At 37.8% G+C, this 14,835-nt stretch overlaps 1 protein-coding gene across 9 annotated transcripts in view; it reads left to right on the forward strand.

Moving 5' to 3' along the window:
• The window catches only part of CRACD (capping protein inhibiting regulator of actin dynamics), a 132,241-nt gene that overhangs the window by 64,406 nt on the left and 53,000 nt on the right, over positions 1-14,835 (forward strand). For 7 of the 9 annotated variants that reach the window (XM_032108282.1, XM_032108284.1, XM_032108283.1 and 4 more), the window contains one exon: positions 11,713-11,784. The exons of the other annotated variants lie outside the window; for them this stretch is intronic. In XM_032108282.1, coding sequence (XP_031964173.1) covers positions 11,760-11,784 — 25 coding nt within the window. In that variant the 5' untranslated portion in view covers positions 11,713-11,759. The remainder of the gene's footprint in view (positions 1-11,712; positions 11,785-14,835) is intronic. 9 annotated transcript variants of the gene reach the window in all.

Raw genomic sequence — 14,835 nt, forward strand, 5'->3', positions numbered from 1 at the left:
GTGGTCAGGTACAATATCATCTCCAGATTGACTAATACAAATTTCATAAATAAAATATGCAAGATCTATATTTCTGTATAGAATTTGCATATAATATTTCTTCCAAGGGAATTAAAGCTAGGTTGTTTTTCTGACAGTGTACCCACTGTTCTTTCATAACCCACCCACATATCCTGTTGTTAGAATATTATGCTTTTTACTGCAGAAAAAAATCCAAACCTTTTTAGGAATAATTTGCACTGTAAGTAGAGATTTTGCTTAATCCATGAGATTCTCTTTAAATCATTTGTGAATGTAGTGTTAGTCAATTTTTGAACAAGTTTACTGAAGTCTAATAGCTTGGTTTTTTTCTAATGCAGACAATTTTTTTTCTAGTTCATTCTATCATTTCACATTTTCTAAGCTAAAATGCTTATAGCTTCTGACTCACATTTACTGGTGATCCTACCCAGCTTCTCCAGAGACTTCAGTTTTCCTTTAAGTCATTTTCCTTTAAAGCTTTTTTTTTTTTCATTCTTCAAAAAAGTGGGAGAACAGGTAATCCATGTTCTTCTATATTCTATTAAAGTTTTTTTATTTCATTTGTATCATCCAAAGCTTCCCCGCCTTTATTCTGCAATTTCTTGTTCTCCTGATTTTGCTTCTCCTGGTCTTTATATTTGCCCCATTCAGAATTCTTTCTTACAGCACCTGATGACTATTGATACAATTGATTGTGTCCTTTCAGTCACTTCAGATGAAGTACAAACAACAAAGATTTTCTGAAATGAGTTGCTGTTCAGTAACTAGCTATGCAAATAATCTATTTCCTATTTTAATGAAGAAGAGGTCCTGCCAAGAAGACGGAGACCTTGGTTTAGTCAATGTTACGTTGTAGCATTTGTTCATCACTAATTTTCTAGATTTTTATACTTCTCTTGTGTTATTCTTGCAATGAATTTTAGTGATAAGCCTTGACATGAAAAGTCCCTTGATTTGTGAATCCTCTACATATTAATGTGAACAAATTGGTTGTCTCCTCAAATTTAAAATCAGAAAACCAGCCAGGAAGTCTTTCACTGTAAATGGACTCTGACTTCATGCTCTTCTGCAATTCAGCCTTCACTTGTTTTTGTGAAGAACAGTGTCACATCTTCATTCTAGCCCAGTAAGAGAGTGACCCCACACACCAGAGAAAGTTGCTTATTCAGTCCATGGTTTGTTCATCTGGTGCCTCTGGCCGTGCAGGACTGGGGCCTCTGGGGTATTGGAGATCAGCTGGATAGCTGCATCCTTACACCACATGGAAAACTCCTCTAAAAAACTCACCTGTGCTTACCATAGACACACCTGTCTGCCTTGTGGCCCGCCCCAGTGTTGTACTTTGAAAGAATCAATGCCTTTGTTGCCTCCATGACCTGAGAAGAACAACCAAGAAGATGGCCTGTGAACCACAGCAGTCTGAAATGATGCTCACATGGAAAGTGAACACCATGGGAAGTATTTTCTCATATGCAATTAATTAGTAAGTTCAGCATATCACACTGTCTGCAGAACATTGCAGCAGGAGTTGAAAACTAGGGTGGTTACATCCATCTGCTGATTGTCATAGGGAATAATCACAGTGAAAATATTCAAGATTTTGATGATCTGAAACCTATACTGTAAACATCCAGTACTTGTTTCGTATACCACTTGGGAAATCTCCTGTTTGGGGTATTTCTCTCTGTGGCCATCACATAGGGAATTGGAGGTTACCAGCTTCTGAGTCTAGGCACCTAGTCCTTCTCTTGATAAGAATTGTGAGATCCATGCCTAATATTTACCAAGCTGGCAACCAGTAAGGTTTTGGAGGTTCTGAGATTTGGCTTTTTTTAACTATTACTGGCAGGAAAGTGGAAGGGCAGTAAGTAGATCTGTTATAATATGGAAGCTACACCTGACAATTTTGGGATCTTCCAGAGAGCCTGGAGAGAGTGAAGCAAAAGGCTCAAGCTCCTTCTACAGAAATTTCCTCTGAAAGGTAATACTGTCATGCTGAAGAGCAGGGTTATAGTTGATCAACTCCTTTTGAAATAATGGTATGACAACTCTAAATAAAACAATGATGAACAAAAAAAGCTGTCATGTCACATTTTTCATGTTGCTTTATCCTCCCAAAATATAATAGAACTGGTTCTGCTCCTCAAGGAAGCTGCCCAGTGTGCAAGAACTTGTCTTGATAATTTTGCAATAGGTTTTTCTGCTTTTACTTCCTTTGGATAAAGATGGATGGCATATTTATGTTAAAATCAGAGCAGTATTTATATTCAGCCTCTAAATGCCTGTATGTTTTTGAACATTTTGTGCTTAATACAGAATAAGAGCTTTAGGAAAATGAGTATAATATGTTCTAAGGCAGAGCTAATTCTTGTGAAGTAGTTTGATTGCAATAGTATAGCTTGATTCTGATTAAATCTGTTTCTTTCTTTTAGTCACCAAGTTATAATTGGAATTGAAATTACTTTTTCCTAATTAGATTGACCAATTTTAAACAAGATTTCCATGCTCACCAGAAGTATTTTGGAGCAGTTTATATCTTAAAATGGGGTCCAAACTGTGAAACTTGATGATTCTTGAGTTTTTTCAACATGTTCTGAATTTCTTTGGACAAGCCAATATGTTCACAAGGCCAGGAACCATGTTTGCAAAATTAGGATTAGTTTCTGTTTTGGTTGTTATTTCTGTGAACTTGCTGACGAGAATTGATTCAGGTTTAGTAATTCTGTAGACTACATTGTTTTAATTTCTTCTGTGCTGAATACTGAGAGAATATCAATGAAGAGTACTGTAGGAGAAATTATCTGAGGGCAAAAGGTGATTTATGCTTCCTCTACTACTTTTAGAACTGGGTCAATTAAAGGATTCCCTGTGGTTATATTTTTTTCATTGCTGCTCCCACATTATAGTTTCAAAGCTCAAATTTGCATCTTAAGGGTACTTAGGAATTCAGGTTTGTAGGATTAGGACAGGAAAAATTGACACAAATCCTGATTTGACTTTGCTAATGTGATATATGTGTTTATGATGTCCTGCCTTAGGCATCTGACAGTGGCTAAATAATCTTAGAAAGTCAGGAAAAGACACTCACATGCTTAATTTTGATATGATTTAGTGCTTTCTTGAGCTGAAAACTCACTATAACCCTGGACTTTAGCAGCTGACTAGGATGGAGAGAAGTAAAGTTCTTCAGGAAATTCTAAACAGAAAAGAAACCCAAGTATTTATGAGAGCTAATTAGGAAATGTCACGTTAAATGCTGTTATGGCAGTGGTCTGACTATCTGGTCTGTATTCAAAGACTTAAAACTCCCTGTGACCTTCCTCCACTCCATCCTAATGAATCTCTCAGCTGAAATGCAGCTCAGAGACTTAGGCAGCTTTTAAAAAGCTTCTTGGAGATCTGTAATGTTGTGAACTGAGAGCAGACAGAGGTGTCTTCAAGACAAGGTCCTTCTTCAGCTCCATCATCTTTATCATTAGGTCAGAAGGGCAGCCAAACCCTCCTGTCATTATTGGATAATTTATCCCACCGCAGGATCCTACTGAGGTGACTAATTTTTGTTGATAAAACTCAGGCTAAAACAATATCATATAGTGCTAGTTTGTGTCTTACTTAGTTTCTGTATTGCATATATTGTTGTCTAATAGCGAGATTTCTTCCCAAAAGGAAAGAATGGTTCTGCGGATGAAGCAAGAGTATAAAAGATCTATAACTCATAGGCAAATTTCCCTAGAAAAGCTTTTCAAGGACTTCTAAACTGTTATTTTAATCTGACTATATTGTACAGAAGGACAAATGCTGTAATTATTAATGGCTGCAGTATTTCCAGATCTAGATGATACATTGTGACATTATAATGCTCCTACGTAACATAGGTAGTAAAAGTATATTTTATTGAGCCTACTAGTGTAGTTGTCTATTCTTCGGTGAAATTTAGAGTATGAAAAACATGGTAATGTAATCTGAAAAAAATAATCTCTTGTAAATCCTTGTGCTTCTGCAGCATTCAGATAGCTAATACAGTGCTTATACTACAATACTGTTTAATACTATTAAGCTATCTAATATAGTCTTCATGTATGGTACTATTTGTCTATTGTGTTAAATAGGAATACTATTTATAATTTAAAATATCTGTTAAATAAATATATAATGTTATTAGTTTCCATTAGTGATCAGAGGAAGGAATGCAGACAGTAAGAAGAAAAACATGTCCTGTACAATGTGACTTTCTTATTACAGAATTCTGTGATTCCTTGGAGGTTTGATTACTGGTACTTTTTATGAAGCACAGCTATAATTTTCACATATTAAGTAAAAGTAATATTTCACATATTAAGTATCTAGACCTCTAAAGTAATGTAATGACTATTGTATCCTTAAAATGTTTCTACTGCATGGCTCCAAAACAGCCTAAAATGTAAGACACTTTCGTGCATGATTTAAAGATGAGGGAGAATTTACCTTGTGTTTGATTTCAAAATCTTAATGGTTATATAAATGTGTTGTGCTATATTTCTTGTTCCAGTAACATTTGAAAAAAACAAAAAACAAACCCAAACCAAAAACACCCACAAAAAAACATGGCTGCAGCTGAAAGCGAAGCTAACCAAATTGTTCAGTCTGAGCTACTGGGTACTGATGATTCAGGTACTGTTAAAATAAACTGGGTTTTTACTTGTAAAATAAAGAGACAGAACACATTTTTAGTTTATTTACAGAGGAATCATCTTCCTTCCTCATAAATTACTGCAAGGGATCTGCTTATGTATGAATCTGCTTACATCTGAAAAATGTAGATCTGACCAGACTGGTCTTGCAGTTCCTTCTCACTGCAAGTGGGTCAGCCAGTGTCTTATACAATCTGGAGCATATCTGAACACTTGGGATAGCAAGACCCAAGTGTTTTTGTAGGAATTGTAAGTTACGGGCATTTACAGCAGGGATTGATTTAGTGTTTTCTTCCTTACTTCCCTTTCTTCTTTTCTTTCCCATTATTTCAAGCTGTAGCAACGATCAGCTTCATTCTGGTATTTGAACGAGAGAGTCCTAGAAACTGTCTCCAAGAAGCAATATGGTATTCAGTTTATCTTGTCTTCCTCTTTTAAGTGTAGAACTGTTAATTTCATTGTATTCCTGAGTACCTTGTTAGGGTGAATGTATCTGCACTTCATGTATGTGTCCAGTTGTTTAATATGCTCTGTTTAGAAACTTTTCCTGATACTGAATCTAAACTTTGTCTGGACACATTTTGTCATAGAAAACACTCAGAGACTCCTAGACAACCCTACTAATTTCATTCTTCTGCAGCCTCACTTCAAAAATTAGCGTTCAGTACTGAAAGACAAAACTACCTTTAAGGATTTAATATGCAATGTTTTCTATTCCCAAACCCTACTCATTTGATTCTTCTGTAGCCTCACTTCAAGAATTGAAGTTTAGTACTGAAAGATAAAACTATCTTTAAGGATTTAATATGTAATCTTTTCTATTCCCAAACTTATTGGAATTCCTCTGCTAAGGTATAAAAAAGAAAGCTGCAATAAGGAGATCCCCAGTGATAGAAAGATAGGAAGGAATTATGGAAAACTACATCATGAACAAAACAACTCTTTTGGATTTCAGTTCAGGAAATTGCATGAATTCTTCAGTTGGTGTCTTAGTTTCAGACATTATTAGTGAAAATAATACCAACTATATATTTTACTTCTGCTGGAATGATTAAATAGGCTGCCCTCATGGATACTTGGACTTTTCCATTGGAACTGGCCCAGCAACTTAAGAGTTAACAGGCCTGATAATACAATTTTGAAAGAACTTTCACATGAAAATGACAGGTAACCCTCATCCTCAATAGCTTAATTACTTATAATTCATATTAAGTGCATAAGGGAAATTTATATAGCCTTTGTGATGTCTATATGAAGTTGTAAAGGGAAAAGCCTACAGTTCAGTCTGCTGAGGGACTGTAAGAATATGTATGACTGAAGAGATACTGAACTTTCTTACAGAAACCGTAATTCTAAAAAGCATGAAACATTTCCTAAGAAGACTGAAATGCCTCTTAATCTGTAAAGAAATCTGACCTGTGTTGAGAACTAGTTACAGAAGCAGAAGTTAACAGCACTTTCTTTGGCTTTAAAGATTTGTAATCTATATCAACTAACTAAAAGCTAGATGAACATGATCATCCCAGGTCATTCTACCAAAGATGTTTATCACATGAGTGCAACAGAAAAGACCTGGGCTACTCGCCTTCCTTAGGAGTGCTTGACTGTGTTGGAGTCAGCAGTCCGTATAAACAGTAGAAATTTGATAAAGACTTTTTGTTTCTACTAAAATAGATAGTTGAGTTAATTATGAAATAGGGCTGGTGATTTTTAGATGCTTCCACTAAATGCCAGTTTCTCCTTATGTTTTTAGGAAGCTTGGAAGAACTACGCCAATTTCTCCTTATGTTTTAAGAAGCTTGGAAGAACTAAGCAATGGTAGCTCATAGAAGTTAAAATACTGCAGAAAGTTGTCCTCATAAAAGTCATCATGCATCTTAAACTGCCAGTTTTCTGCTAATTTCATGACCGTGACTTCAGAAATCCCAAAACCCACTAGGCAGTGATTTTAATCTTTATTTAGGATTCACATGCAGCTAATACTGTTTAAATTCCTGATGCCTCCTTATTTTCCTCCCCCCTCTCTTCCTTCTGTCAGGCCTTCATCTTTTTGCCTTAAAGGCCCAGGATGAGTCAGTGATTCCAATCTGTATTTGCTCAGATACCAACTCCCTTTTAGGGATATCACTATCATGCTTCATCTCAGTAGGGTAGTCATGCTTTTTGAACAATTTTGACGTCTAGAACTTTCTTTTATTAGATATAGACTGCTGCACTCCTCTCTATATTAAAAAAACCCCATAGTCTCTGGGTTTGCTTTTTAAAAAATTCCAAAACACGAACAACCCAGCTCTTGGCTGCACAAATATCACCAATCCGATGAATAGTCAAACTGCTTTAATCTCGAGTGGATCCCTCACTTTCTTGGTTGTTCGTTCATCTTTGGTCACTTGAACATGGGTCTCCATGCCTTCCTGCCTTCCACTGGTCCTCACCTCCTCTGCACAGCCAGGAAACCCTTAACACCACCACTGCCAGACCTTGTGGCTCTGAATTTTACCTTGTGTGACTTGACAGTTCGGAGGGAAGCTAATAGTATGTCTCTCCCTTGCTAAATAAAGAACAAACTGCAGATATCTGGAATAAGAAAGGGTGAAAAGCCAAAACACCTGATGAGAAGGAGATCTGTCGTGCTGCCACCACAGCAACACCTGAGTGCTTGAGAAGGCACAAGATGCTTCTGAAGCACCCTAAATGCCACGATTGCTTGATGCTCTGGAGCTGCAACCACACGTGCCCAGATTAGGAGTGTCTCACTTGGAGGAGGCGAGGAGGGAGGGAACACTTTTCATCCTTCTTAATTCTCTTTTCATCTGTCAAGCCAGGAGAAACCTGGAAGGGGAATGCATGATGGTATCGTTTTGTGTTAATTATTTTGTAATTAGCCAAAGCACTGAAAATGCTTCTGTCTCTTTAAAATGGTGTGGTATTTTGTGCTGTGACTACTACCAAACGTGAAGTTATTTGAGTGAATGGAATAACTTCATGTGTGTTGAGGTGTGAGGTGACCTCATTATTGCTAAATCTGTTCCTCAATGTTTTGTAGCACTCCTTATTCAGCTCTGGTCTTTCAGCTGCTCAAGTGTTTTTATTTCTGCTCTGGTTGTGTAACAGATTTTTTTTGAAATGTCAGAATCATGGCAACATGAGTCAGTTAGTTGAACCAACCTGGCGGAAATTTAGCTGCTCATGGATAAGACAATAATAGAGCAATATTAAACAGTGTTTGTGGCTTAATAAGATAAGAAGCAATACTTACTTGGTTTTACTTTGATGGAAGGATGTTGATTAATGCAAGACATGCTTCATTCCAACTGAGACTTCTGGTAAAGACATTTAAAAAATTATCATTTTGCCTTTGCTTGCACAAAGTCAGCACTCCAAAGAAGAGTTGTGTTGAAAACCCTGGCAAATGGTATTCCCTGTCTGCCTTCAGAAGAGCGTGTCATGGGGAGCGCTAGTATGCACTCTGCAATCTGTGCTTGCTCCAGGGCAGAGATGCACGTCTCCAGGGAGATGCTGCTCCCTTCAACCCTTTATGTTTTCACTTTTGCTGAGACCTGTGCTGTTGGGACTGTTGATCTGGAAGTGGGGCACCTGTCCACTTTCAAGGAAACAAAAAAAGTATTTCTCAAAGCTCACTCAGTGGGCTTCAGGCAGCCTTGCTGGTCATACTTAGTAGAGCTTGTTTGAAGAAGCAGATTAGATGACTACATTGCAAATGCCATATATTGACAGGTTTTTTTATGCCAACTTGAAAGTTTTGCCATTTGGACCTCCAGCATTTAAGGGACACATGAGAAACAAGATTCCAACTACGTTGTTTGAGAACTCTCTGTCACCTCCTGAGTAGTTCCTGTGGGACATGTTTCTCTAAATAATGCATTCCATCTTTTGTATCATTAACCACGCATCAGAAACTTCCTGGCTCCAGTGGTTTCTGCCTGGTTTCATACTCTGCCACTCTCTCTTGGTTTCTTTTACTAGCTTCAATATTCTCTGCTGGCTGCATGTTGCTTTGGAGCACTTGAGTGAGTTGATGATCTGTGGGTTTTTTAACAAGCAGGTAGGTTTTCTGACCAAGTGTGCTTCCTGAGTTAAAGGTTAAGTGCCTATGCTGAATCTATGCTTGCATTAATAACCTCCTTATCCACAATTATATATAACAAGCTTTTAGAAGTCCCACTGCCTCCATTTCCTGTTGCATCAAATATAAGTCAAGATGAAATTTGTAGTAAACTAAGCTGGCAAGAGGAGGCAAAAATTTCAGTTTGGCATCATGCATGGCATTGCTACCAATTCAGCAATGTAAATTATTTAATTGCAGTCTGCATAAGATGATGTAAAAGCAAAACACACTATGTACCTAAATTTTTTAGGGGATTTACATGAACTGGAGTTGTTAGGGGAAAAATGAAGACCTTTTAAATGTCTATTGCATTACACTTTTAAGCTATTAAAACCTATTTTCATGTAAGAAATTGAAGGAAAACACTTTTTCTCTTTAAACTTTGCATTAAGTTTTTGTCACTTCACCTTTTGATCCTCTCTCATTTAATGTTTTGATGTGTAACAAAAGCTTGTGTTTCAATTTTCATCCCTGCTTAAACAGAGAAAGGCTGTGACACTGGTAGCAGGCAGTTTGGGTGTGACTGAGATAAAGCTGATACTAGAAAGTTATAGGGAGAGTGGTTTCTGCCTCTTCTGTACCAGATTGTCCACCACTTATCTTCATGCCTGTTGTCTGAGTGATGCTGCTCCTCTGCTGCTGTTACAGAAAGTCCTTTGATAATCTGGTGTGATGATTAAACGCTACTAATTGTCCTCAGCCAGGAGGCTGTTTTGCCCATGCACCTCCAACTTCGACGCTAGATTAACTAGTTCCTCTAAGAGAGGTACCTCTCAACACCTATGCTTTTCAGTATTGTAATATTCATCTGTTGGTCTCCAAGGTAAACCTTAGTCATGGGATTTGAAGTGCAAAGGACCTGAATAGCTACAGAATGTGCTCAGGGTGGTGACCACACCTGAGTCCAGAGAGTGTTTGCTCAGGTACCTGTGTAGCCTTTCTGATGGTCCCGAGCCCTGTTGTAAGTTCTCATGGTCTTAATTAATCCTGGCTTGCTGACTATTTGTAGGGATGCTAGATCCAGTGTTGTGCTGTGGGAAGAAGTCTTGAGGGGGGCTGGGTGAAGTGATTTATTTGCTGCAGAGAATATTGGCCTGTCAGCTGTTGGATTGAAGAAAGTAGCCCTTATAGATGGGTCAAAAAGCCATGCATTTTGTCAGATCAAAGCTATTTAATCTTTCGATTTTTCTTTTTTTTTTTTTAAGCTCTTTTAATTAATAAATTGGGTGAAAGTCATTCTCTTGGTTCCCGAGAATGTTTCATTAGTGAAATAAAATGTGTCCCTAAAGAAAGAAGTTGCTAAAGTCATTATTACACATAAATCTTGATATAGCTACCAGAACAAATCTGTATTAGATACCTCAGAGGAGAAAGCAACGGAGGGATATTACTCTCAAGCTCTTTATTTTATCTTCTCTCATTTCCAGTTTGATCCCATTTGTCTGTATTTATGGGAATTATTCTGTATGTCTGTATTTCCAGTGCTTAGAAAAAAAGGGACTGATAAGAAGCCTGGGATTCTTCAATGTTTCTCCACATACACTGTTTTTAATTGACACAGAGGGAGATTTGGGAAATTGGATACTATTAAATGCACTATGTGCAATAGATTAATTAAAATTCTTCACTGCTAAAGGCTTTATCTTACTTCAAGAGTCTCTGCAATTTATATGAAAATGCCAAGGACCTCTGTTGAAATTAGAAGATAACCATAACCTTTGGTTTCACATTGAGAAAGCACAATCTTTGTCTAGATCTTAAATTTTGGTGAGAAACACCTTTGGTTTTTTTGGTGTAAACACCTTTGGAATGTGAAGGCCTAAGCTTAGCAACGTGTTGCTGGTCTTTGGGTAAAACTTGTAAGACATGATTTTGAACAAACACCAGGGAAGAATTGAAAAGGCATCACTAAAACATCAATTTCCTGTAGAGGATTTTACTGCATGATAAGCTACCTGGTTCCCAGGAGATTTGAAAATTAGATCTCCCATTTCTCTGCTGAACTACAGACCTGGGAGCCTAGCTTTACTGGGTATATTTTCCCTTAAATCCTGGTTGCTAAGATCTCTTTGTGGAAGACTGGCACGTCTGCGATAGGAGCTACTGCGGCCATGGGAAATTTTATCCAGAGCACAGAGAAGTACTGTAGTAGGATTTGGCTCAGCCAGTGTTGACTGAGAACTGCATAATGAAGCCCTTTTATATTCAAATATTTAATATATTTATATTCAAAACTTTATTGCTTTCTAAGAGGAATTTGCATCATTGTTGCTTCTTTCATGATGAATAATGTAGACTGCTTAATGCTTGTCTCCCTTTCATGGTACTATAGGATGCTTCAGGAAATACTAGTGTCTAGCATAAATTTTCTTGGAAAATGCAGCCTCCATGTGTCATGGTAGTTATTGCCATTAAACTGTTCTTGTAAAGATAAAACCATGGACAATATGATATCAGGATTTTTCTTACTTTTTAAAAAACCACTGCTGTTATTCATAGCACCTATAAAGGGTTGCCTAGTATTCCCGGTATCCCTTATTGTCCTTGTGGGAAAGGTAAGGCTATTTTTGGCTTTGTGGTTGGGGAAGACTGAGAAAAAAGCAGTTGTATAAACTAATGTAACAAATGAAAGATCAGCTGGGAGGTCTTACCTATCAATCTGAAATCACCTTGGCTGTTGCTAGTTAAAACCTCCCTTAGCATTTTCCACAGGGAAAGTGCTAAATAAGAACAAAGTGCTGAAATACATTCCCAGATTAATTTGTAAAGCTGTTCCTACAAGCTTCCTATCACGTTACAATACGCCCTTCAGAGTTCTCTTTAAAATCACAACAAAAAAAGCCAAAAAAGTTCTTCTCTTTGGTGATTTCATGGCTTCTGTTTCTTCCTCAGAGAAGATCAAGTCTGAAGTTTCTCTGACTTCGTCTGAAATTGTAGGCATGATCAATTTGTTTAAGAAACCTTGTAAGTACTTGACTGATGGAGCACATGATGTCCTGTCATTCAAAAGCTCACTGTTAAGTTTTTGTGGCTTAGTCTGGAACACTTTCAGCGGGGAGCTGGCTGAGGGGGGAATGTGCTGTGCTTCTTGTTTTTAAGTAGGAGCTGCTGCTAATGTATGTGCTGCTTTTGTCCATTTTTATGGCAGTTAGAACAAACAGCGTATGTGTGAAGCACAGTCAAATTCAAACCAAAGAGGTTATTCTGGTTAATGGTTTTGCAGGTAATTCCCTGAGGCATCACTTGGGGGTTTCTGCTCCGCTGTGGGAAACTGTACTCCTCCATTTGTGTTATATCAGATGCTGTGCTTTACCATACCTTTTGAAATGCTCCTTTTAACTGATGAAAGTTTAGAATTTATGATTTAAATTTTGAAGTAAATAGAAAAATACATGCTTTTTTTAGGGTCATCAGGATTATTTTTCAAAGTTGTCAAAAAGTTTGTTATTTTAAATCTTACTACTGTAGTTTTAATTTTGATAGGTTTTCCTATGTCAATTCTCAAATATCTTTCAATTGCACTGATACTAACTTAACATAATTTCATTTTTATTTCTTGCATTGGATCTACAGGGATTCTTTGACAAATTCAGAATTTATTTCGGTTAAATGTGAATGGACTGAAGCAGTGTTAAGTTTGTACTTATGTGTAAATAGCAAGCATGCTGTCAAGCAATGGTGTTGGATTCATGTGGTGGTGTCCTGTTCACCTCTTTGTTGGGCGGGGGGAGAGCTGGGGAGGGGGAGTTTGGGGATGAGGGCCATCCAAAGTGTTTATAACAAACAAGACTTGCTTTCACTGCGAGATGATGGTTAACATTGTAATGTGACTAAAGCTTTAGTCTGTTTTCAGATTTCCCCATTACATGTCTATTCCAGTTCAGAAGCAAATGGTGTCTCTGTTTCCACTGGATTGCATGATGTTCTGCATGAGCTTGCGGTACTGAGAAGATACTATGCGGGGAAAAAATCTCACTTGATTCCCCAAGTGCCCTACAGAGCAAGGCACGAAGCCCCCCTGTCACTGACAGTCAGGTCAAATGCTCTCCCAGGGAAAGAAAGGAGAAAGAAAGAAATGGAAAAAAAGCCTTTACTTCTCAACAAGTTATTTAATCAGCTATAATTATGGATTTAAAAGATGGAATTAGTAAGAAGACTTACTTTGCATGTACTATTGAGGAATTCATGTAGGAAGAAGAGACACAAGTGTTTGAAATACCTGGCTAGCTTTCTGTTGTCATCTGTTAATAATTCACATGGCTCTTTCATTTGTATTTTGTTGAGAAAAAGAGAGTAGGCTTGACACAAAGAAGCTCTTAACTTCCTTTGTAAAGGAGTGGGAGTACAGCATGTCCATTCAGTGCAAAGAAAAGAACTTACTTTTGTGAAGTTTTCAGACTTTTTTAGTTTTCTTTTTGTAGGCAGCTTCACCAGTGGACTGTGGGAAGGAAGCTCTGTTTCTCATGAGGCTTTTACACTTGTGTTAGTTATTATTAATTAAGCCGTAACTGAGCTGCAAATTCCAGGCCCAGACTTTCCCAGAATTTGGTGCCTGCTTTTGTTGGGAACCATTTGCTCTACAATTGCCACCATTTAAAATGGTGCACTGCTGTCTTGCCTTATACTGGGTTTGTGGTGGATCTCTGTATAGTACTGCCATGAAGGCTTCAAAAGCCCTGGCAGGCAGTTGTAGGGGATGAGTCTGATTCAGTGTCACTGTGACATTTCTCTGAAAGTTGCTGTTCTGGGAAACCTTTGCCTATAACCACTGCCTTGTGTAATTGAAAAAGAGTTAGCTAAATTATGTATGGTTTCTCTGGGGGTACTTGTGTTTCATGGATGGGATTAAAAGCAGAAAGGTAACGAATAGCTACAGTTTTCCAGTCTTCCAGCTGAAGTGAGTGATGACAATTCTGCACACTTTGGTGGTCTTGTTCACAGAACTTGCTTCCATGCTAGGGCTTTATTTTGTCTTTGCTCTAAGTACCTTTTCTATCCTAGTATGTGCAATAGTTTCTGAACTCAATCCCCCTCAACAAACTTACCCTGGGTAAAGAGAAAATTCTGAAAATATTATGCAATTAAAATCTTGTTGATAATATCTTACTTGGGATGTTTTTTTGTTTCTGTTTCCCTAAGAAGGATACATTTTACAAAGAGGTAAGTATGACTTACCTTGCTTCTGCATAAGTATTAGCAGAAATCTAAAAGATGAGAATGTGCACACAGCTGATTTATATATCCACAAGCTCTCTACTTAGGATATTAATGTTTTCTGTACATGGAACATGAAGTTTAATAGCTCATGGGTGGAGACAGATGCTAATTGTCTTGCCTGGTCATTTGTAGTGAAGGCATTCATTACTTTTGTCTTTTAAGATTTCTTTTAGAAGAGTTGGAATGCGTGGCCTGCCTGCCTGTCCCCATGGGTCAGGACTGAATTGCAAATTACTCCTCTGCTGCTTGAGCAGACCGGCTGCTGTTGGAAATGTGACACTCAGCTACGTGGAATTCTTGTCTGTACCAACCTTGCCATGTCTGCATTCATTTTTCCTAAATTACTAAACAACTTACACTTAATGAGTTGCAACTAATTAGTGCCTCTTGCTTTGCTATACCTATAAAATTATACTCCCCGTAAAATGCTTCATCAACTAATTAGACATCTCAACCCAGTTGACTTTTGTACTCTTGTTTACTGGTTTCTTACTAGATAGTGAGGTTAAAATCTTGTTGTCTTACTCCAAAGATGCAATCTCTTCATGTTCTTCTCCCATGACAGACTACATTTAATTCTTATTCTGGAATGCTGTTTCCCTAAATGTGGTGTCCTCTTTAGCCTGTAGAGCAGAGTGCCTGTCCCATTTCACAACACAGCCTAAAGCAGGGATGACCAGCTGCTCTGGGGCTACACTTGTCCCAGCTGATGACTCGGGTGCTGGAGGATAATAAGAGGCTGACACTGCAGAGGGTGCTTGGGGTATCCTGAAGAACAGGTACAAACAAACCTTACCA

The sequence above is a fragment of the Corvus moneduloides genome, chromosome 5 (assembly GCF_009650955.1).
Source record: "Corvus moneduloides isolate bCorMon1 chromosome 5, bCorMon1.pri, whole genome shotgun sequence".
NCBI lineage: Eukaryota > Metazoa > Chordata > Aves > Passeriformes > Corvidae > Corvus > Corvus moneduloides.